This window comes from Ptychodera flava, chromosome 7 (assembly GCF_041260155.1).
Source record: "Ptychodera flava strain L36383 chromosome 7, AS_Pfla_20210202, whole genome shotgun sequence".
Classification (NCBI taxonomy): Eukaryota; Metazoa; Hemichordata; class Enteropneusta; family Ptychoderidae; genus Ptychodera; species Ptychodera flava.
The window spans coordinates 15,332,338-15,358,228 of NC_091934.1; the positions used below are offsets into that span (position 1 = coordinate 15,332,338).

The 25,891-nt window shown below is 36.0% G+C and overlaps 1 protein-coding gene across 1 annotated transcript in view; it reads right to left on the reverse strand.

The window, feature by feature from the left end:
- Positions 1-52: 52 nt before the first annotated feature.
- The window catches only part of LOC139136294 (1-phosphatidylinositol 4,5-bisphosphate phosphodiesterase eta-2-like), a 50,651-nt gene continuing 24,812 nt past the window's right edge, over positions 53-25,891 (reverse strand). Inside the window, exons 4-14 of the mRNA XM_070704021.1 lie at positions 25,326-25,455; positions 16,672-16,851; positions 15,390-15,483; positions 14,885-15,088; positions 9,482-9,688; positions 8,957-9,039; positions 5,741-5,833; positions 2,921-3,049; positions 2,254-2,400; positions 1,422-1,770; positions 53-267 (exon numbers count right to left, since the gene is read on the reverse strand). Coding sequence (XP_070560122.1) covers positions 53-267; positions 1,422-1,770; positions 2,254-2,400; positions 2,921-3,049; positions 5,741-5,833; positions 8,957-9,039; positions 9,482-9,688; positions 14,885-15,088; positions 15,390-15,483; positions 16,672-16,851; positions 25,326-25,455 — 1,831 coding nt within the window. The remainder of the gene's footprint in view (positions 268-1,421; positions 1,771-2,253; positions 2,401-2,920; positions 3,050-5,740; positions 5,834-8,956; positions 9,040-9,481; positions 9,689-14,884; positions 15,089-15,389; positions 15,484-16,671; positions 16,852-25,325; positions 25,456-25,891) is intronic.

Consider the following 25,891-nt stretch of genomic DNA (forward strand, 5'->3'; position numbering starts at 1 on the left):
AGATACCTGATTCAGAAAACAGCTCTCATTAATGATGTGTCTATCTATATCTTTATGTAATGCTCTGAGACTTAAAATATTTCACACCTAACTGGACCCCACAGTTCCACATGGGCTGTGGGTTGAAGTTGCTGGAGTCTATCCTGTACGCTGCCGGATACGTCCTGCTTAGTTTGCGCTTGTTGAAGTGGGAAAACTGCTGTGCCTTGTTCACGGCTAACTGGAAGGCTTTGCTCTCTCCGAACGAAGGTAGCTCCCAACATGGTGCTGGAATGAAGCACAGTCACTAAAATCATTAGACACTGATGTAATGTCATGAGTAGTGTCATTCAATTAACATCAAACTTTCAACCAGTTCATCCAAATGCCCTTTAATTAAACCCTTTCACCAGGATGGTTTGGCCCATACCTATTGTTATCAATGTTGAGTGTGGACTTGTTTACAGGGAATTGGGGTAGAACAGGTCGAACAGGTCCGAAATTACCACTGAAAACAATGGCTTCGGGCCAAACCATTGTAATGAAAGGGTTAACCAGTTCACCCGACATTCCCTGTAAAAGGGTCACACTCACCATTAATAATAATGGGTTTGAGCCCAACCATGATGGTGCAGTTTTCTCCGGGATGAGTGATTGCACGAATCCCCGATCTAAGCTAATTCCCCTCAAAATAATCACAAACCCTCGACGTGTCATCCTGCTGCAATGAGTTTTGAGGTTATGATTTACACAGAGTATTTCATTCCACTTCATGATTACTGTCTATGATGTAACATCATACAGTTGATGTAATCCACTATCTGTAGCCACAGTAAAGTGATACAAGCTTCCTATCTGGAGCAGGATGAGAGATAAAGCTGAAAGACTGTCTGTTATTTGATATTTAACCCTTTGAGAGCTGTAATTTTTCCCGCCAAATTTTAGTGCAACATTTTGCCATTTTTTATGAATTTTCCTGTATTATTTTGATAATTTTGATCAAAATGGACATCATATTTCATTGGCTACAGATTTTTATAAAAATTTTGGCAAAAATCTGAAAAAAAATTGACTGGGGTATATCTTGAAAAGGAGACATAAATTGACTTTGGCTCTCAAAGGGATATTTGATCAGTGCTGTAACCTTAATTTTCAAATACTTTGACCAAAATCTGAATTTGTGTAACTTAAATTTGTATGATTTATTATAGTTCCCCTCAATCAGGACAAACACCCCCTCTAAATTTTCAAGCACTGGGCGACATTCTCCCTTGTGAGAGAAACCGGGAGAAAACACTAGTTGGTGAAAGGTTTAAATAGCAATCTCAAAACCACCATATTGTGGCTGTAATAAGCCAATATGACACAAAATGTTTGACAACAAGGCAAGAAAGTAGAAACGCACAAGACTGTAAATTTCAGTGAGTGGTCAAAGCACTTACTATTGTATGTAAAATCACTGGCTCCCACCGATATAGTGTACTTGACTAAATCCGACAACTGCCGTGACAACATCATTGTACTTTTCTTTCCGAAAGACAGGGAATGTTTCCGCCTCTGTTCAACGGAATCCAAGTTTTCCCTGCTGGAAGAGGCACTGGATGCAGAGGAGGTAGTGTCACTACTGTGTCTGCGTATTTTGTTTTGGATTGCGATCTCGCTAGTCCGCCGAGTTCGAATCCTCAGCTTTCCCTGTTGCAGTCTTGCCGACGCGGAAAATTCCGAGCAGGCTAACGTTTCCTCTGAGTGCGAGTCCATGGGCTCCAAGGCAGGAAGGCTGGATCTTTTCTTCTGATGGCACATGAAAGAATGAATGAATAAATGAATGAATGAACAAATGAATGGTTAGATGATTGACCACCCGGAGATTTGTGTGTTCACTTGTTTAGTTGCTATAAAATGGCTTTTATAATGAATACATCAAATGTACAAATTTGGTTAGTTTTATTTTTACCTGGATATAATAAGTGTAAACATATATTATTTAAGTGTAATAATCAACTAATCAATTGGAAGTTTTGATAGTAATAAAGTATTTACATAAACATTTCTCAGACTAGGTGAAATAAAACCTGGATTTTAGTATGACTATCAAGAATGCCAACAGAAAATATCACCCTTTCACCTTCAAATGTTGGTTTGACAGTACTGCTTTTTGGGCAAGTTTGCACATCTTAAAATGAAAATGTGGCTTATATTGAAGATATTGCAACTTTACTTATGTGTGGATCAAAATGTAATTTGGTAGGACTGACTCAAAATCCATCATGGTACCTTAGTGAGCTTGAGTTTTCCAAAGGTTGCCGAGAGACTTGTTCTCCTCTTGCCCTCTTTCGGTGATGATGACCTTCGGGCATGGAGGTACTGAGCTGTCTCTGCATCATGAAAAGCGCCCTCACTGAAGCTCTTGCTTCTTGATCTCTAAAGGAATGGATAAGGGAAAGAAATCCTACTCATGAAAGGAAAGAAATTCCAGGGATTGGGCTGGGACTGAATGCACAGTATCTCTTATTGGTAGAGCCACTGGTCTTTTTTATTGCCCTGGTCAAAAAGGATGTGAGTGTTACTGCAGTCAGTACAATATTTAGAGACAAAAGCCATATTATCTGTGGTTATCTTTCCAGAACCTTTGGTATTTCAGATATGAATAAGGATGATATATTTCCCTTTTTACCATCTACCAAAATATGAGTCAAAATGAGATCACTGGCTGATGTTTGGTAGCTACCAAAGTCTTGAAATGAGAAATTCATTTCCTTAGTAGTCACAATGAAGGCTAACTACGGGATATGGTAAACAATATGCAAGTAGTTTCAGAATGTCATTTTAAATTTGAATACACCACTACATTCATAAATGTCGCTCACATGCAGATAAAAGTAATTAAATGAGCTAAGACTATGACTTTATCATTGACACAAGTATGTAACATCTAACTAACCTTTGATGGAGACATCCTTGGAAATTTGAAGTTTATCCTCCTGGTTGGGGATGCAGATTCCCTGGCCAGACTTGCCAGCTTGGCCCTGGCAAGGTTCTCCACTTGCATACATCTGATGCTGTCTTTGAGCTGTGAAGTTTGAACCAAAAAGCAGGGGCGAGTCAATATCAGATGGGACATTGTACGCACTCAACACAAACATGATGTACTTTATCTTTATGGTTCATTTGCTCTGTATTTGAAAGTAACCAGCGGAAATGATACACCACTAATGGACTTGCCAAAGTGTAAAATGCATCCACTGAAAAAAACTGTGCCTTCATTATAAGTTCTTGCAACATCCCTCTCTCATCATACACAATGCATCTCCATGACCACACGAGTACACATATTCCCCCCATGTACAGTCTCAGTTGATATGATTTGTTATAAAAGAGATAGGTCTTTATAACATCATGACATATTTCCAAAAGGGCGAACTGTGGGATGATTTGCATAAGGCATGCTAATTTCAATTCATTTGTAAAGAATGGGTGAAAATGATATATCCATACATGCATATAACTTCAAGTGTGTCCCAATTTTGGATTTTACTTTCTGAAACAATCTAAAGAACTATTTTTTGAATTACTGGGTGAAAAATTACTTCAAAGTGGCGATATTGAGAATTAATTTCCTCTTGAACATTATTACTAAGGACCCAGCTGTCTACATTGCCAATTTGTTCTAAAAGAAAAACCACTTTAAATGCAGGCAAGGCTAATTATATCAGTTTGCTGTTATGCAAACTCCTTTCCACCTCAGGCATAATATGTTATCTAATACTCATGCTGGAAAAAAGATTAGTCATATATTTTCCATCAAATTTGACTCTTCAGTTCAACAAAAGTAGGAAACAGCTAGGCAACAGAAATATTCCATTCTAAATGGGCATGACGTTGGGCAGGACTTTCTTATACAAAGACATTATCTATTGTTTTGGTATATATGTAGCTTTGATATTTATGTACAAGCTTAGACTCAGCTGCATCAGATTTTTCTGTGGAATTCTGTTGTCTTTTCACAGCAGTCAAAAACTAGCCAGAATTGGATCGATTATAGTCATACTGATCCTAAAACTATATCTGTGTCTGCTCATGATGTTGATTTCCTTGTTATCTCTGCTATGATCAGAACACAAAAGCATTAAAACAATAGAGAGGAAATTCACATTTCTTGGGAAAATGATCATGGTTTAATGACAAGATCTATTGGAAATGGATTGTTCAAAACTACGGTAGGTGGTGAGTTGATGGATTTTTTTTCTGGTGAACTTCTCTCCATGAACAGATCATAAATCATCAGTTATTGACTGTATTCGTAATGCACAATACTATGAAAGACCAAAGTCATTTTTAATGTGGATCCTGCAATTACAGCCCTAGAAATATATAAGAAATCACAAGTGATCTTAGCAAAGACATCAGTTACTCTGACTAAACCTTTGAAAGCAATTAATCTGCAAAATTAGCTGACTCAGCTTTGCAAAGTATGTTGAGAGGCTAGCTGGCAGTAAAGAACAATAAAACAAACCTAATACTTTGAAGGTTTCTATTTAATATATGTCTGAAAACAACAGGTTATAGGCAGGAATGAATGTTTTACTAACATGGAGGGTTTTCTGCAGGATTTACTGCACAATTTTATAGTTGTACTCACTAACTCCATTGTCATCGTCAGTCGTACTGTTACAGTTGTTAAAGGTTGATGTCAGTTAGCATTAGCCAACTACAAAAAGAGGATGTTGAACTTGTGAATATTTCAATATTGTTTGCTGTCTATTGCCTTTTCTTTTCTGGGTCATATTTTTGCATGTTGTTTGAACTTGATTGAAACAACTGTATTTTCTACCCTGGGTTGATAGCTCTGCTAGTGGACAGAATTGTCCCCGAGGCTGTTTTTCACCCAGTTTAAGTGATGTATTCATTGCTTTGCTTTGATAAAGTTTTGTGTGCGATGTGTGACAGTGAGCGTACGGCATGAGGGCAGCTTTACAAACTCTATACAGCGTGTGGAGGGCTCGCAGACAGAAAAACGTAACAACTTAGTTCGGTTATTGAACCAATCTTTTTGAGATTGGGGATTTGGCCAAGCAGTTTTGTCTGTGTCTAGCTTCTCCACTAGGTGACTGGGTACCGTACGTTGTGAGTTTGAACCTGATTGAAACCACTGTAGTATGTGTGGCCAAAGATTTCTACATTTAGGGGAGGGTATTTTAGGTAAAATGCAGCTTTTAATGTCACTTTCATAAAGAGTAGATTGTATTCCCTCAAAAGACTAATTTGCCAAAAACAGACATTTATTTAATAACAGCTTTGGGCAAAGAAAGCATGCAGCTGGGTTTTGTCTGATAAGCACCTTTGGCGTTACTTTGGTGGCAGCGGTGGGAGTGTTTTACCATTCAATATGGTATTTTGACATTTTACAAGTCTCAGAGAGTTTCAGGGTAAATTATCATCAGCTGGAACCATGCAGGGGCATATCAACAAAATGGAATCTTGTTGCTACAAAGGCATTGCTAAAAGATACAAAATTGTGAAAATTCATCGTCTGTAATATTATCTGAACATCTTACTCACAACTTTAATTTTGGATCAATGTTCTAAAAGTGTACGCAGTTGATGAAAACATAATGGCTTTCTGTCCACAAAAACCAGATGTTGTGGGTATTGCCTGAGAAGTTTTGACTGTGATGTCTTTGCTTGGTGACTTGGTGCTGTACGTTGTGAGTTTGAATCCAATTGAAAATTTAATCAGTTTTCAAATCACCATATTACTTACTTTGAATTGCTCATCCATTTCATCAGCGCTGTCTTCATCACTAACCTCACCTGATTCCAAGTCCACATCTAAATCTTGAGGAAGTTTCTTTGCCTATTAAGTGTGTAATTAATGAACGCACAAAGAACCAACGAATCAATACATTTTTAAGTAGCAAAATAAATTAATGTCCCCTTAAGTTTGGAAAATTGAAAGTCAGACATTGTAATGGTCCTACTTGGGAAAAATAGTGTCAATGACACTGTCCTCCCATTTGCAGCGATACTAACTACTAGTACACACATGACATTGCATTCTTACAGGTTGACTAAGAAAATTCCATTGCAAGTCCCAATTAATCTTATACCCCAGCAATATGAAATGCTCCATCTCATAATGACTTTTACACGTCTGACAGAAAACAACCCTAGGATCAAGACTATCATGTTTTACAGCAATCCAACTAATACTTAAGGAGAAAATGATTTTTTGAACAAAAAATGGGAAAAATTGCCCCAAAATACAAATATGAAAATTTCACCACAATTTGAACAAATCTGACAAAGGTCAACCCTAGGATCATACATACAAGTTTTCAAGGCAATGGGATGAGTGCTTTCAGAAAAGATTTTTTGACAAAAAAACGGGAAAATCGCCCAAAAAAATACAACTTTCAAAATTTCACCACAATTTGAAGAAATGTACCTTAAGTCACTATAAAGAGCCTGCATACCTAGTTTCAACCAAATCTGGCCAGTGGTTACAAAGTTTTAGCAATTTGCAGGATTTTTCCTTTTTTCCCCTTCATTTGCATATTTTTGACTTTGACAGTCATGTTTATTTCAACAAATTCACATCTCCACCCCTCGATGCACCTGTCCATTAAATACTAAGATGGTGGGTGCTGTGATTTAGGAGTTTTTAATGTTGACAGACATACATCCGTACATAATAACTAACATACATACATACAGACAGACAGACCATAGACCCTCCAAAAAACGCGGGTCCGGACAGACAGACAGACAGACAAACAAACAGATAGACATGCATACATTTATTTTTACAGCTTGTAACCTCAAACAGCCGACCAACTTGTCAATATTCGCTTGATCAACTTGATACTACTGCTTATAATAATATAAATGAGAGTTAATTACATTCTAATTAAAGTAAACAAGACTTGCTTATCAACATTTATGTCATAAAAAAACAGCATATCTGTCAGGTTATAAAGACTCTTCAGCTGTTATCTTTATCAGTATTTCATCCTATTAACCAAGCACATTTTAATTTTCAAATTACCATTGCAAGTAAGTTCTGTTGAATAAGTTGAGCCTGTAGGTACTCGGAGAAAGCACACAGAAGAGACAAATGTTTGCAACTTAATAAGTTCAAGGTCATCAAAAGCATTATAAGGAATCATGTAACACTTTCATTGCACTGTTTACACAGATTGCATAATTGCTATAAATAGCACATGAGGAATCTTACAGTCCAGCTTTACCATAAAAACCCTATCACTTTGACCACTCTTTTAATTGATCACTCTATTTTTTTCCTCAAAAAGTAATTTTATTTTATCCTTACCAAGTCAACCATAAATGGAAATTGGAACTTTCTCTATCTCTATTTATTTGACCAACCTATCATGACAAACTATTATAAGCAATTTCTTTTAGATAACATACAGAGCACAACATATGACGGTTCAGAATATGTCAAAGTTGGGATTCAGGAAAGTTGCCTTTACATGTTTTAATCCTCCAAGATGGTAAGCATTTCACCATGAACTGTCAAAAAAGTTGAACATTCTAATAATTCTACACTAAAATTATTTTGGCTTTGTTGATATCCTCATTAATTCAATTATTTAAAATCATATTAATTATTTTTTTCTGGGTGAATTGATAGGGTTTATACAGTACAAGAGTTACATACAATGTAAGTCACATTCAGTTAAAACATCAATTACCGTCTAACATTGCATCATTCCTATAAATAGCACCTCAGCCTGGAACAGCACAATCATAATCTGCTCATTCGCACAGGCAGTACTTGACTTTGAATGAATGACCTACTACATTTCACCTATGTACCAAATTTGAAAGCATGACAAAAAGTACCACAAAATTTGCAAATTTCAGCTTGAGTTCACAGAGTCATCTTCAGGTCACTCCTAGGAACCTGTACACCCAATTAGAAAGTAATAGCATACACAGTTTCAAAGAAGATTTTTTTAACCAAAAATGGCAAAAATTGACCAAAAATTTAAATTTGCAAATTGTGCCATAATTTTGATGAATTCTATTTTGAGTTTTCACAAGGTACCTGCACGTCAAATTTTAAAGCGATCCAACCATTGGTTTAAGAGGAAAAGATTTTTTACTAAAATGGCAAAAAAAGAAAAAAAAAATTCATTAAAAATAGAAAGCATCAATTATTGACATCAAATCTATATGTTTAAATGAGTTGGGCCCAAGGTACCTAAAACCCAAATATGACAATGATCAGATGAGTAGTTCCTGAGTTATTGATTTTTGACCATTTTCGCTTTTTTTTCTACCTCATTAGCATATCTATGGGACTAAAAAGTTCATTTTAACAACGGCACATCTACATCATATATGGCATCACTACACCAAAAATCAGCTCAATACGTGCAGCGGTTTTTGAGTTTTTGCGTTGGACGGACAGACATCCATACATACATACATACATACATACATACATACATACAGACAGACATCTCACATACAGACTTTTTTCAACCATATAACCTCCCAATTGCCATATATGTATGGCAAATGGGAGGTAATAAAAAGGACGCACATTTTCTACAGACTCGGTACACTTAAGAGATCATGTGATAGCGGTATACAAACAAACTCACACGCACACACGCACAAACGCATATAGAAAAGTATGTATTTCTACGTATGCTTGCTCACATGATTTGTTTGCCCATGGTCATTCGCATTCAATGTTTAAGCCTTTGCTGTGTTTTCATCCTCGTATTATGTAATGTACATCTGTCTGGCATTTTATCAAGTATACTGATGTTAAGTGTGAAGGATAATATTGTCTATCAAAGGGCGAAGTTGCTGGTCGAGTAGTCAATGAAACTAGCACCACAGACTACATCTTGGGTATACTTAAAAATTTTGTTGCTTCGCAATGCAAGAATTGCATAATTGTGAAAAAATCTAAAATAGCATAGAGGGTAATTTAACTCACCTTGATAAGTATCTTATATCTGAGTTGCTCTGGCGAGGGCAGATATTTTGCTTTTGGATCAGGCCGTTCAAGATTAAGTTTTTCTGATAAATTTATTCAGTTAAAGATACATAAAATGGAAGGGAAAAACGATAAAAATGATGCAATTGGCCTCAATAATTGGACTACCTAACAATTTGAGATTGCGTTGCCGACTGTAAAGGGTAATAACTCCTGACTACCTCTCCTATATGCATAGACACATAACTAGATCAATGACTTGGCCAATTTTGTTGCCTCTCAGAGGGCTTCTATCACATACCTTCTGCCATAAAATAGTTATATAGTATGCATTATTCATGACAAACGGCACATAACTTTCTATGAGAGAATCTTAAATATTTAATGGGACATCAAATACTAGAACTAAAAGCACATTCTTTGAAGACTATTTTCCCTGTTTGCCACCTTTTGGATGAACTGACTTCGCTTTGTGAAAAAGGACAAACAGATTGACTGAACGGCACAGACATATCTTAAGGATACCACCAAACACCTCAACCATGTAGGTAGCCATTTTCTTCTGTTGTTGAAGACAGCAGTGGTTCTCTAGTGAGATGATGACGGGATAAGGACTGCTGACAAAGGCGTACTTGTTAATGGTCTGGATCACATTCCGGAACGGAATTTTGGAAGTCAGAGTGTAGCCATGGTAGACTGTTGGTTCTCCATCCTGCCCGTCCCAGCAATCAACTGAAAAAAAACAATGCAATTGAAGCAAATATTACACTTGCTTATTCATGTCTATTGTGTTATAAGATGTTGGACTAAAATCAATATGCAAATTGCATTCAAGCGATGTTTATTTCTGCTATAGTTCAACTTGTACTATATAATACAAAATGGAAAAAACACCAAATATGTCTCACTGACACATTGCTATGACCCCTGAGGTGTAGAACCTCAACTTTCGGTGGCATTACACTTACAGTATATGTTACTTCAATTCTAAGTTTTCCTTTTGTGATTACTGAGCTCTAAAATGTGAAGAAATAACCCAGTCCTTAATTGCTGTCCACAGTACCAAAAACACAATGCACAGGCTGTGGGGGGATGTGGCCAGGATGGTTTATGGGACTATACCTTAATGCAAGATGGAAAGGTTGCCATATTTCAATGATATCAAACATATGTACAGAATGACAAAGACATAACTCACGTGAACATGAAAGTTTTGTCTTGATCAGAATAACATCACAAATCAAGGGAAAAATTAATGGAAAATACAACAAACTATTATATATTCCAACAGACTAGTTAAGGACAAGGATTGCGGGGCTTTGAACAGCCACCTACCGGACTTCATATTCGACCATAGACCCTCAACCTTGTAAATTGCTATTAAAAACAATTTATGGTGTACCAAAAACATGTCGCCGAAGATTTTTAGTTGAGATACGGTAGAATATGGATGCTCAAGGTATTAAACACATTCATAAAAACTTTTCCTCACAAGTATGAGTACCACTGCAAAGGGAGAAAGTCAAGTTGACCTTAATTCACCCTGGACTTCAATTTCACGTGCCAGTTCACTTGCTTTAACAGGGTAGTTTTATATTTCTGTATGCATCGTGTGCAGTGCACTTAAAGGGAAACTGCTGATTAAATTTAGTGTAAATTGAATGGAGAGATAAGTGGTAAGGGCCCAATGTTCATTGCCACTCGATTAAATCAATTTGACATTTAATCTCCAGTGTTCAGTTTACATACTTACATCCTCTAGACACAGAATGATAGAATCAAGCTACGTCCATTGCTCAATACTGAAATTCACCAGTGAAATTCTTGTATTGTGACAAGCCAGCTAACCTCTATTGCTCAAAATTGAAATTCACTGATGAAATCCTGATGATATGACACACATCATGGGTTCAAAACTGTACATTAATTTTGAATTTTGTGTCCAAACTTTCATTTGGAAACGATTCGGCTTGCAATTCTGATGGAATTGATATTGCCATATGGAAGGGATTTTGTAATTTTTTACAACATTCCTATTTGCATCGGACTTGCAGATACACATATTTTTAACAAATTCATCATGATGACACTTAAGATAGTGTTTTAAATTTTTAAAAATTTAATATGAAGTTACACATTTTTGATGACTTTCTTTAGAGTTACAAAATAGCAAATTTAGTTTGCTGATGACATTTCAATATAGACAGCACTCTCTTTGCAATTTCTGACACCATACACCTGAACCATTCCACTTTTAAAACCAAAGTTACTGTGTTTACTGCGGTCAGGTGAAAAATTTTGCGCTGTTGTCATCATCACAAAAATCCTTAAAATTACCACAAGAATTAATATGTGTTTATTGAGAACTATTTCAAAATTGTCAAAAACGATATTCATACTTGCTACCCGTGTTACTATCACAGATAACTTCCCATGTTTGAGATAGGCAATACTATTAGCAGTGAGGGGTTAGGGACCGTCTCAGATTGTCGTAGAAGTTCAAAAAGTGAAATTTATTCTTTTAGGGGGGGAGGGGGTTTGACCTCCATTCAATTAGTGAACTTCACTTTCGCACTTTTATTTTGTGATCACAAGTTTTCGTGTGTTTATTTTAAATTAAAGAAAAACTGCACACTCGTGCCAACAAATTTGTAACTGTTTCCATCTCGTTTGTGTCCCAAACACAATTTACCAATAGGAACATTGTATCCTAAACATTTCATTCATCAAATTATTCAAAGACAAAAAGTATCATTTTTTTAAAATGTGCTATTTATAAGCGTCTGCTCTAACCACTAGATGTCTTTATTCTCACTTGTTATGCACCTGGTCATAGTCGTTTAAATATGATTGAACATGCCTGGGCCCCCTTGTCAAAGTTTTTCGCTTATTTACCGCCCCTACCAAGTACAAATTGCGTGTTCACAAAGACAAAGAACAGCACAAGAGATGCAAAAAGGGAAAGTCAAATAAAATGAAACTTTTATGCGGTAAAATGCCCTGTTAGTACTCAAATCTGATCGTTTACTTTAATTGTAATGTGGCAAGGGGAATACGTCTTTGGTAGCTATAGCAAAATGCAACATTGTACTCTCAGGCAGACATGAACATTTCGCACTTTTGAAGTTTCGTTTAGGTGGAGGGGGGAGGGGGTTTTGATCTAAACGAAGAAATTTCGTTTCTTGAACTTCTACGACAATCTGAGACGGTCCCTTAGCAGGTAACAACGCAAACTAATTTTATCAGATAATCTGATCTCTGGTGGGTGTAACTCAAAATAATTGAACTGGGCCACACTTGGTTATGCCACTTTCCAGTGGAAAGTGTCTGGGAGTGGTAGTGATTAACGAGTTAACAGTATCGCTGGATGAAAAAAATCTAGAATACATACAGTTTGTCAGGCTCTATTAAAATCAGTCTCCCAGACATCAAGTGATAAATATCACCGGTTTTTAAGGATACACGGAGGGCATAATACTCTGTATACATGTACGGAATGTAATTAGATTTTACTGGTCAATATGCAAGACGTGTACCGAAAGTATCATGATTGACGATTCTATAGACTTGCTTAATTTCAACCACGACATCACGATTGATGACTCACTTCCTGAGTTCCACTTTTTTTATTAGATCTGACGCATGTTTCACAAGAAATCAAAAGATCAAGCCTTAACATCCGCCACTGCTGATGATTAGGATGTTATTAACGGTCCAGACACACTAATCTCTGTTAGCATAATTGATCAGGGATTTTCAAAATAAAATGGTACATTTGTCAAACAATTAGTACTTGACTTACTTTTGAACGTGAGCATAGGTTACTTAATACTCTGTACAATAAACATAAAGTTCAGAAGCCTGTTATTATCATGTCCCTTTGACCTGGAAACAACCTCATGTGCTCAGAAATTATTGTAAAATAACTTTGAATAAGCTGCATGCATGCTCTTCTGACAGTTTTGGATCTACAGCACAATTAGTAGGTTTTTGATTTAGCTAAACAGACATCCTATAGCAAATATCTTAAAATTAGCCAATTGAGAGAATCAGCTTAAAGGAATTCTTAGAAGCTTTGCTAGCTAAAAAGACATGTTTTACAGTAGTTCGTACTTTTTTTTTTTTTTTTTTTTTTAATTTTTTTTTTTAATTTTTATTGGCTTTGCAAAAAGAAAAGACACAACACAGATGGACAGGCAAAAACAAAAAAAAAACAGAAAAAGGAAACAATGGTTATATACCTCACTTTAGATCAATTAAAACAGAGTCATGAAAGGAAAATTTACTTTTTAAATTTTACAGAACTTGCTTAAATTTTTCCACTTTGTATCTGTATCTCCCGTGAGCATTATTTTATCTTTATATCTTTATATCTTTCTATTTTAACCTTCTGTTGCATACTTAGTAGAAATTGATCTATTTTTGGTGTTTTCTCTATCCGTCTACAATCATAGATATATTTTTACCCATTATTATTATGTAATTGATTGAGAAAAAATTATATTTTTGTTTATATTAGAAGTAGTACCATCATATTTCGGAATACCAAGTATAATATTCTCTGGAGATAGCATGATTGATATTTCACAGTAATTTAGGAGACACAATTCAACATCTGCCCAAAATTGTAAAATACATTCACATTCATAGAAAAGATGTACAATACTTTCGGTCCAAGTTCGACAAAAAGTACATTTGTCTGATTCGGAAATCTTTGCCATTTCAAGAAATGACAGTTTTGGATCTACAACACAATTAGTAGGTTTTTGATTTAGCTAAACAGACATCCTATAGCAAATATCTTAAAATTAGCCAATTGAGAGAATCAGCTTAAAGGAATTCTTAGAAGCTTTGCTAGCTAAAAAGACATGTTTTACAGTAGTTCGTATTTTATGCAGTAAACTAGGTATGAAATCTTGAGAGTCCAACATTCATGATACAACTGCCTCATGTTGTCAATTTGCCATGAAGCTTAAAACAGCAGATGTACTCAATATTTACAGATTGTGTGATCATTTAGCCTGGTTTTATGACAACACATTTTTATCAGTTGAACGATATGCAAATATTAAAAAGGTACATACTTTCGTTGCGGTTTATCTTAAAGAATGTACAACACATAATGCATGTGTTCTTAAAACACTGTCGTAAAAATAAACCACAAAATGAGCAGACGATAAAAAATATGGTTAAGGCTCAGAGATAAAACCCGTTAATAAAGGACGACTATGTGTTGACAGACAAAAGGTGGCATACACTGAATTTGAACAAGAATCTTGTATTTAACAATCTTGGACTTTTTTATATAGATATATAATACTCTGTGTGTGTGTATACCGGTATATACATACATATAATAGTCTGTGTGTGTATATGTATATATATATATATATATATATATATATATATATATATATATATATATAATATAATATATATATATATATATATATATATATATATATTTATATATATATTCCCCGTCACATTTATTACAATCTTTGCCATTCACATCTTCATTGGCTTTTCTACTTTTGATGTTTATTTTTACAGTGTTGTTCTGTCTGTAACATACAGTTTCATGTTCTCTTCCTGAATTCATGTTGAAATATCATGCGTTAAACTTATCAGCATGGCCTGTATGTGTGAAGTGTCCAATTGTGTTGTTGACAACTGAATCTTAGTCTGATGTGGATTTTCATTTGTCAACAACAATGATATTACATACGTTACACTATGTACATTGCATTGGTCAGGCTAATACATCGTATTTCAACATTCTTTTCGGAAAAGAATAAGACTGCATTTTTTACATTGAACAGAAATATGAAAATGATATCCAAATGGCGGCTGTATTGTCTCCACAATACCAGAAGAAGCTAGATTGAAATGGGGCGGGGGAGGATCTAATCACATCTTGACACAAACCTTCTACACATCTGCAGCCACTTTGCAACACAAACGCGTACACGTCCATGCTAGACTTGGATAAGAGCTGGTCTCCAATCAGATACGTATTGTGTGAAGTGGCAATGAAGTAGTGCGACAGGGGCCTTGTCATATCCTGGTGGACTTTTGTGTGAGCTTGGTTGAATATGTCTCCTTCACGGCTGAGTAGAAACCGACTGAAACCTTGTGAAATTGAAGATAAAAAAAAGAGTTGATGAGACGCACTTTAGCTAGTGTAGTCTATGCCAGTACAATAGCCTACTCATGAATCGAAATAGAATGAAAATTTCAGCCTTGGAGAACAAATTAATGATCACTGGAGCACAGTTTGTGAAATATCTTATGCTGAGAGATGTTTGCGTCTGGTATTTTAATATAAATGAATGGAAAAAGTAATTTCAGAGTAAGAATTTGATAAAGGTCTGGGCATGTGAAATTTTTTTTAATTTCCCGACTGGAGTATACAAGCCACAGGCAAACATACCATCAATTCCCAGCCATCCATTTTGTATGTTTTCAGGCACTGGTTCAAAATTCTTGATGATGTCGAGGCAGTGGCGTAGACTGACATTAAACATCTGGAAGTGATACACACATATAGAATAATGATGAACACACCAAACGCATGAAAAAATTGCTCAATATCGCTGGAGGGAAACGCCATAACTTCATTCAAAGTATGACTGTATGTGCATGCCAGAAAATAAACACATTATCTTTGTAAAAAGCAGCTTGATTAAAGATGTCTCTAATTTCCTCAAAGTATCATGTTTGAACATTTGATATTTGAAGACAATTAGAAATAAAAGTATCTTGTTTGTACAATTTGATACTTGAAGACAAAAATAGATCTGTAAACTTTGTTTATCACGCTTTTCAATCATTTCTGTTTGTTAGATATAATACTTTCCTAATCAGAATCCTGTATCTATCCTGCAAGCACAAAAGACGGTAATTGTCTTGAAAGGCTGAGAATATCTGAAGGGAAAATGCATCTCGCTGCGAACATCCCTACACTTTTGACTTTATGTAAACAACATAACTTGCATAATACGTCTTTCGCTAATTGATGGTTGGTTCGGTAGATGTAGAAGCACGCTCCCCGGAAGAGCACTCTGTCTTTCTGAGAGCATTTATATTTTTCTCAGCAAAAAATGCTAAGGCGATTGAAAAGATGATCATTACTGGATGAGAGACAATCAATTTTCTAGAAAGCTGAGACTGTTGTATGGTTTATATTTAGCATTCTCACCACAGGCTTACATAAGGCTTATTGTATTTCCATCAGAGAATATTTGCTTCAAAAAGAATTCCCTGTACAAACCCTAATGGTGCCATTTCTTTGGGATGAATAGCGACTATTACTAATGGTGCCACAGTTCAATCAGTAATACGCAAAATAGAAATTTTTATGGGAAATTTTTGATGAGATTCTTGATAGAAAATTATGCATATCAAAATGACAAATGTTGGAACATCAATACCTCCGATTTTACAATTGAAACTGTAAGATACACACATTTACAGTAACTAAATTGTCTGAAATCTTTCACAAGATTCTTAACATCAATGTAACTTCTGATGTTACAATAATTTTTTTTTAAACTGTAGGATGTACAAGTCTTACTGCAATTAAGCTGCAATAAAAAATACCAAACAACAACACAAACAAAATTTGACCAAATTTTTGTCTGTAGCAGCAAATGTCGCATGTTTAGTAACAAACGTACAATCACCATCAGCCCTCTTATTACAGAGATACTCGCCTTTTGTTCCATTTCTAGAAAGTGAGCAAGTTCAGATGCTGTCATGTACTCTTTGCCGTTGCCATAGCGAAGTAGCAGCAAATATAACTCCTTTCTGGTACTGATTCGCTTGTAGAAGTTGACGAATTCGTCAAAGTCGAGAAGTCCCTCATTCTGGTCTCCGACATTGGTGTCCGCTTCCTGGTGTGATGAGATATTTACATTTAGTGAAATGTGGGGAAAGAGCCAGGCGGTAACTTTTGATGATTTTTTTCACTTGGTTTATTTTTAACGTCAATACTACAGTTTCTTTTTCTACTCCCCAAAGCATGTTCAGATACACAGCCTTCAGCTTGTCAACTCAACCTGTACATGTGTAAACAGTGCATTGTTATTGTTGACAAGTGAGTTCTGGTCCGGACTACATTTCAATTGTAAACAATAACAGTGCATTTTACACAAGGTATAGATGCTTTGTTGACAACTACCAGTAAATACAGTAGTTGGTGTTTCAATATGCTTCGGGGAGTAGAACAAGAACTTACAGTTGACGTACAAAACAAAAATAGAGAAAAAATTATCAAAAGCTACAGCTTATGTCCCTTGAAAAGCCTAGCTATTCAAAATTGGCTGCATCTTTGTCAATCAGCATTTGCCACCAACAACCAGTTATGATAATTTGGTCACAATACATCCACTGATGTCAAATATTCATGTTTTGTGTTATCTTAGGATGTTGAAACACATTTATGGAACAAGAAAAAGTGAGCAAGATTTGAGTTGGTAGAAACTGCAGTACTTGGTTACATCATCTGTAATAATGTACAGTATGGGTACATGCTAGTCTAGAATATTATATGAGGTAGACATTTTTAAGGTAGATATGCCAAGGGGACATATTCAGACTCTAAAATTTTTACAGTTCTTTTCTGATCTACCGAATGTAGGAGCTCATTTTAAAGCTCTTGGAGAAAGAAATATCTCCAAAAATGCAAAATTTTAATTTTTTCACATACCCGGCAGAATTAATACAGAGATGGTGGTCATTTTGTATTGCAAATATTGGTACTCTGTTAATTTGTTTAATTTGCCAATTTGTTTCTGTGGTACCAGACCTTTCATTTTTATTCTTGATTTGATAAGAGAATGTTTGAAAGTTTCATTAAGGAAAGTTTGAGCAAAAGTTATGTCTGTCACATTCAAGGCACATACTATTGTAACCATAGCACTCTGTTCTTCTGAACTTTTCTACCATTATGGATGGAAAATTCTACTCCAGATAAGTACATTGGTTGTGATTCATGGATATCACGGTAGTTGGCATTCGGTCTAGTCGTGGAAATTTCATTTCCCATCTTTGGTCAAAAGGGGATACGGAGTTGTATACTCCCACAGCATATTGCACTGACAGGACATGAATTAACACTTCTGAAGGTCACGGGAGTCAAAAACTCTGTATGCAAACTCAAAATAGCAATGCAGGCACACCCGATTCTGAACCATTGATGTGTTATTGTGAATGCCTCACAAGATAACCCTTGGTAATATTTTTTCCTTTTATTTCAACCGATGCTTTTTGAGATTCAAGATTGAATCTTGGATTTTAACTAATGTACAACCTTTCCACTGACACCCTCTACAGTAGATTCCTTTAAGCTACTAAATCTTACGGTGAGATGCATCAATTTCCCATAACACAACCTCAACACACTGAGAGATACTTGCGATCGATTACCCACAATACATCTCTATGCACTCAGAGATGCTTCGGATAAGTATTGTAACCATGACGACCAGGAAATCCTACTGAACCAACCTGGAGTAGGGTCAAGTGTGTTAGAGCACCATGGGGAATTCTGTTCTAGTGTGGTACAATTGGCCAAACAGCTGTAAGTTTGTTTGTGTGTTTAGTATACATCAAGCCCCATCCAGACAGACGTCTCAATCACTGAAGATTTAGTCTGAGAGCAAAATACGGAGACAATGATGTGTGGAGACTCTGTAGACAGCTTCCATCTCACTAACTTTTCCATTAGAAATTTAAAAGTTTCTCACAAGTTTCTAGGTTTTTTATCATTCCCTTGTTTCCCAATGGAACGCTATCCTCCGGTTCAATTTTGATTGTGATATCAATTAAACAAACATGGACGCGAGGGATATTTCATTCTGACACAAACACTTTTCAGGATGGATGGAAAGTACATAGGAAAATACTCTCATAGGCTGAGGGGCTTTGTAAAAGTGACTGAAGTTCTTTTAATAATCAGAGATCACTGTATCCTTTTTCCACCATACTTTGGCCCCAATTGATTGCTGTCAATGGTGAGTGTAGACTTGTTCACAGGGAATTGGCTTGCACAGGTAAGTATTATACGTGCCTCAAAATTTGAAGTTTTTTTAAATTTTAGCTTATACTTCCCTTCAAGGAATTGTCTTTCAAATTACAACAATACAAATAAGGGGTACGTTCACCATGTAAAGTTTGGAACAAATTAACCAAAACTGATGGATACTTGAAATTCAAAATCAACCCCCATCCCTATAATGCTTACTCTATCGGGGAGATAAATGAACACAGAACAAGACGTTGAAATGCTCATTTACTCCTTGGGTTTCTACTTTAAACATTTGAGTATTTAACCTTTGACCCCAAGGCACATTCTTCCTCAACCAAGAGGTTTGCAGGTAATCAAACATTGGTCCATAGACGGGGAACTCCTCTCCGATTGGATACTATCAGGTACGATACATCTACCACACTATACTGTCATGTCAATACATGGTTGACACCTCACCAAACTACCTTATTGCAATATATTTTGAGAGAAACTTTACACACCAGCTACATATATATTTACACTCAGAACACTAGGGCTCGGTTAACGTACCGGTACTTGAAGGAGAAATAATTTGAAAAAGTCGTTTATATCCAAAGTTTAACCCTTTCACCACCATGTATCCAAAGTTTAACCCTTTCACCACCATGGTTTGTCCCAAATCCATTGTTTTCTATGGTAAAGTTGGACCTGTACACAGGGAACTGGGGTGAAAGGGTTAAATGCCGAAAGAGGCAACTTACTGCTTTTTGGTGGTCACTTATGTGTAAATTTTTTATGATAGGCAAATAAACCAATTAGGTGAATCCACACTGTGTGATCTCTGTATTCATTTGTAAATTTGAAAACTGAATAACATTTGCGTATTGTCTGAGGATGCAATGAAAATAATTAAAAACCATTTGCATTCACAAGGACAGATATTCACCTGTGAAATAGGAGTTTTTTCTTTACAACCACATGTTATTTATAATTCATGCAATCTGCCAATATCCCAAACCGTCTATTTGACATCTACCAGCAAAGCTATTCAAACTGAAAATAAGAGATGCTGTCCCATATTGCCTGTTCTTTCCTTTTTCTACAGACTCTCCCCTGATGCTCAAACTTTGTGTAGATAACGCTGATGAAGATTTTGTCAAAGGTTGACGGGGTGATGCTTGGAAAGCGGCTGGCATGAATTTTTAATTTTGCAATTACCACTGTGTTATCTCCAACCACTTAAATTTTCTTTCTGCCTCAAATCTCTAAAGTCAGTCTCCATACAAACGCCGATAATGGTTGCTTTTAAAGAAGTGAATGACTTTTCCAACAAAATGTGAAGTGCATTTTCTGAACATCCGCAGAATATCAAAACAGTGCTTCATGCTTTCAAAAGCCTGATAATTATCAAAATGTAAAGAACTCTATTTCGTGGAAAGAGATGCAAAAATTTCCCTTACTTTTAGTATTTATTCCTGATTCTGACAGCTTAGCCAAAATTGTTTGAAATTATACTCTGCTGAAATGAAGCTGACATTCACAAAAGACCTAATCTAGCCTTTTCAAACTTCCCATCTTGTCATAATAATAGATCCAAGCGTACCACTGGAAATGATTGGTGATTAAACCATTAGCAAAATAGCTGTGAAAGCGCTTGAAGAAAACAGATGGTTTTGACAAGCTGACCAGGAGATGAGCTGACACTCACGGAGGTCAAGGCAGGTGATTGGCATTGATGAGACTCATTAATTCTTGATAACTTTTCATATAAACGGTCAAAGTACCGCATTTACTTTTGATATGGTGATATCAAACACTGCTACAGCAACTACTGTAACAGTCGTAATTCCAATGATACCAAAATATGACTTCATCATTGTTCTTGGAATATTTATGAAACTGCATCGAGCCAGGAGAACTGAAAAAAAAATTCCCCCTGGAATTACCTGTTTTTTGAAATTTTACCACAATTGTTTAGAAATTTATCAAAAAATGACACAAAATTGGCAAAAAATTTGCATTGCTGTACTTTTTCAGCATTTAATAACTGACTCTACCTCGGAGGTTTCATTTACAGAATATTTTTTTGGCAGTGGGTATTTTTATGTTAGTTTCAATCCCACCACGTTACTCCGTATACCTGAAGTTTGTGGACATTAAATATTTTATTTGGGAAATAGAGATTTGTGAGAAAATCGAAATTGCTACCCGTAATATCTGTCTGAGAAAATCCTGTTAAACTATTTATTTTCTGCCTGGCTTGATCATGTATTGCATAACATAGCGATGTAACAAGACAGAAGAGACCAGATACTTGCATTGGGCAAGAAACCAGGATTACATGAAGCTTGTGAACTGATACGAGCGTATCTATCATCTACATTTTTGCTTGTGCCATCAACATTCTGTTTGCGTAATACTAGACGGTAACCATCGGCAGAAGTGCGAACACTTTTAATTGATAATACGGAGATTTCTATGTAACGTAGTAGGCTTTGAAAAGTATATGAATTTATTTTTGATTCAATCTGTAAGGACTGGTGGATATGTACCCCCCAAAACCTGAAAAATTTTACATATCTGCATGGCAGTGGCAGATGTATACTGATGTACTGTGCATGTTTGATGCATAGATCTTAAGATAAAAGATGAGGGCTAGTATTGAGGCATAATGTAAAACCAAACTCTCTACAGAGACAAGCCAGAATTCCCACTTTCCAGCATCTTGCGGATTTGATTCTACATTAAAAAATTTTGTGAAATTTATAAGCCTGATTTTTTAAATTTGAAGTATTTCTCTATTGATGATCTGTCATGAGAAAGTGCAAATCAAACAACCAACGCTTTTCCAAATTTACAGAGTTGAGCGGTAGACATTTTTTAAACACAGCTGTATTTGCGAAACAAATTCATAAATTCACAGTATTCCAGGCCTGAAAAATCAATATCGCCTCAAACTTATCATTTACCTTAGGCAAAAAACCTTTCCCCTTCCATGTCTCCATTTCATGTCTGGCTACATAATTCATCATTGAATTTCATAATCATATCACTTGAATTTATTGCAAAAATAAACAGAAAATGAAGACAGATTATGTTTGACACGTACAAAACCTAGAAATCAAACTGCTCAAAAACAAAAACTAATTCACAGAAGCTCAAAAAACAAAAAGCTAAATTAGACATTTTTACCATATTTTTTAAAAATTTCAACTTGGTCTCCACTGATTTTTTTTCCTTCTGAAAAAGTACTCCAAAACTTGAAAAAGACAAGATAACCAATACATCGTTGAATACGATGTTTTGAGCGAGGTTAAGTGAAAAAGACAGGTAATACGTGAGTTAATGGGATAACATTGTCTGGCCAGTACAATATATGCACCGGGAATGCAAAATCAATGCGTCACCTCCTTTCTGTTTCTAATTTGAGGTGTAAATGGCCTTTTAAATTGATTTTACTTTACAATGGGCAAGTCGCACTTACAGCAGAAGTGATATCGCTACAAATGAAACCAGGCAGGAGCCATCCATTCTGAGGGGGAAAGACTCCTGCCATCAATATTTCTAAACACGTATTCAATCGCCTGATGCCGCTTGTCGTCTGTTCCTGCGAGGCACAAATTTAAAAAGTTTACGTCTGCAGACTCATAACTTTCTGAATTGCTCAACGGATAACTTTAACCTGACTTGTGTTTCATCAAACCCACAACATGTGAGCAAAGGTGTAAAGTCATCTGGCAATGCTGTACAAAATTTCACATGCAGACAAACTAATACACCAAAAAAGAAATTTCCCAGGAGTTTCAACCATTTTTACGATGCAAGGATTACTCATGTTTATGGCATCATGAAATAAACTGTGAAATATGAATGAAGCAAAATTTACATTGGGATTATACAGAGAAGAACTATTTATTGATCATGATACAACTGTCTGCCTTTCTTAACAACTTGTCTTTGGGGGAAAACCATAGCTGCCAGATACTGATAGAGTGTTTTCCCAGAGTAGGCTAGCTTAAATTGTGGCATATTTTAATCAGTCTGAAGTGATAAGGATTGCAATTTGTAAAACAACATACACAACAATTTCAGAAGCCGTGAAGATTCAAACAACGTTTAATTATATGTTGGAATTACATGAATTGTATGATGGATATACACCATACACGTACAACTTTACATTGTGTATAGGACATTGGGATGTAATTTGCAACTCAGTCAACTGAGTCAAGCAAAGGCCATCACAGTTATATGCTAATTTGTAGTTCACTCTTTGTGAAGCACAGTAAATAGATATTCCAAACAAAACTATCATATGATGTCAATATTCTTCAAGCCTATACGAATAAGAAAAATCTATCAGTAGAAGAGTCTCTATAGGGGACAATTATTATGGCACTTTTCTTGGATACTCTCTAACAGTCAACGGAAAATCTTACTCATCTTCAAAGGTAAACCGAAATCTTTGTCATTTCTCTCTTGCATTTCACTTTCAAATCAAAGTAGATTGAAATGCTGTGTTAAGTGCACGGGAACACAGCTTCACAATTATCCAAGCCATGGATCATGGCATCGGAGAGATGAATTCTCAGAAATCCAATCGATGAGAGCACATTTCATTTCCCTGTCTGTTGAGTGTGTAGGTACATGATCATCAAATGAAGGTGAAATCTGTAACCGCTAAAAAACTGCAAAGGGAGAGTAATGGACAGAATAAATTAACCTGTTCACTCCTGCTCAGTAAGTGGTGTTACCCATAATTCTCCTTGATCCGTAAACACTGAGATCACTCATTGAACAGAAGCAAATTTCTTCTGTACACAGAACAGCTTGGCCCATTCAAAATTTTGACAGCATTGGTTTGATGATCATGTCTTTCCGATTTCCAACTTTGAATAATAGGAAGATCAGCGTCTTTTCAAAGAAGGAAATCATTATTTTGTAATTTTGCCTTACAGATATTTTTGACAGCCATACAAAATATTTTCAATAAGTTGAATGTGTGTTGGCAAAAGAAAGGGTATAATTGATTTTTTTAATGTTGGTGACAAAGGAAATTTGCTTGTCTGATAGGTGGTATGATGAGACCATCTCAGTTCCTGATAACTTTACCATCAAAAGTGTGAAATTTCTAGTGCCTCTAAAACATGGGCTGATGTGCAGCGTCTTGGAAAGTGATGTCCAATTGGGTGGCTGAATCTTACTGTTGTAATTAAATTATACAAAAAGACTCCCTAAGTTGCTGTGAATAGTGACAATCGGCCAATCAGAAATAACCTTCCGAGCATGCTGCTCATCAGCAGGGAAACATCTTAAACAGATCCACAGTTGCCATTGATAACAATGGGTCTGAGTGAAACCACAGCTGATGTGCAGTTGGCTCGGAAGGTTATATCTGATTGGTCGATTGCCACAATTCACAGCAACCTAGGGAGTCTGTTGTGTATAATTCAATGATAACGGTACGATTTAGCCAACCAATTGGATAACAGTTTCCGAGCTACTGCACATTAGCCCTGATACCAAGGTGGTGAAAGGGTTCACTGATCAACTCAGGAAAATTTGGACCCTCAGTGAGAACCCATTACTGGCAGTTTTTGAAGTTAGGTTTTTGTCCAGGTGTAAAGCCAGGAAATTAAAACTCTCTCTTTCAGATTTTTTTGGTGCCATATTGATAGGTGGCAAGACTGAAAAAGAATGGACCCATGATGAATAATTGTACAAATCACCATTATGCTAGGGGGACCAGTTGCTTCAAAAAAAGCTGGAGGAATTAAAGCCATATAACAACTCTGTGGTTTTCATAATAAAGATTGGACCCAGCTGCAGTCTTCCTGCAGCAATTTCCATAAAATCTCAGCTAGTCTTGTCATAGTGTCTCATATGCCACTGTTGACCACGGTATTTGCTTCTATTTCGCTTCAAGATTGTTAACAATACCCTGCCTCTTTCAGCACTGAAAATGGTTCATTTTTTCTGTGTAGTCCATTGTTAGTTGCTGTTGTGTAGAACCACTTTTAGAGTTTCTCTTACAAAGATCATAACATTCTTCAATTCAGCTCAGTGGTTACAGATTAAATTGCAGCCAAGTCAGTACTGTTACTCATTACCGTCTGATCATGCAGCTGTGCCATCTTGAAATTTTTATAGACTGCACATCTAATAACTTGATAGTTAATGAGTTCGGATTTCCAAATAAGACAATTGGACACTTTGCATAAAAGGATACTATTATGTTGCGCTTTAAGCATTCTGTGTTACAAATCATTGACTGCCTACAAAGAAACATCTGGACACTAACGCATGCTTATGCTACATCACACTTATATCACTCGAGATCTTACCAATTTGGCTTACCTTGAACATCAGCCTGACTTTCCGTTTGCTCAGGTTCACGTTCAGCCTGTGTAACAGCATAATAACCTCGCTGATGCTCAGCAAGCCATCGCCACTTTTGTCAGCCGACTTGAAGGTAGTTTTGAGCCATCTTGAGAAAAAATGCCATCAAGGAAAACAAAATGAACCTGTCATGGTAGTGCCTTCCCATAATGCAAGAGTAAGAATAAGAAAGATGTCTTGAACTTTGACCTGGGTGAATTGTATGCCACAATTTGTAATTAAATTTCAAGCTGTATCTGTCCATGCATCTTCCATTACTATACAGCCTAGTATATTGTTTTAAAGGGATACAGTTATCGGAACTGATGCATGTCCATCAAAGTATTACAATATCAAGCCCATAAATGTGATTTGCAAAATATGCTTTAAATTAACTCATTACTGTCCTTTCCAATGATTTATTTTCAGTTTGTAAAGTGTTCAACCCTCCAAAACTCCCTATGTTCACATCATCAGTAGAGTATAATAATTAGCAAGTACATGTATTGGCGTGATATCCAATGGTATGATTGACAGCTGAAGTT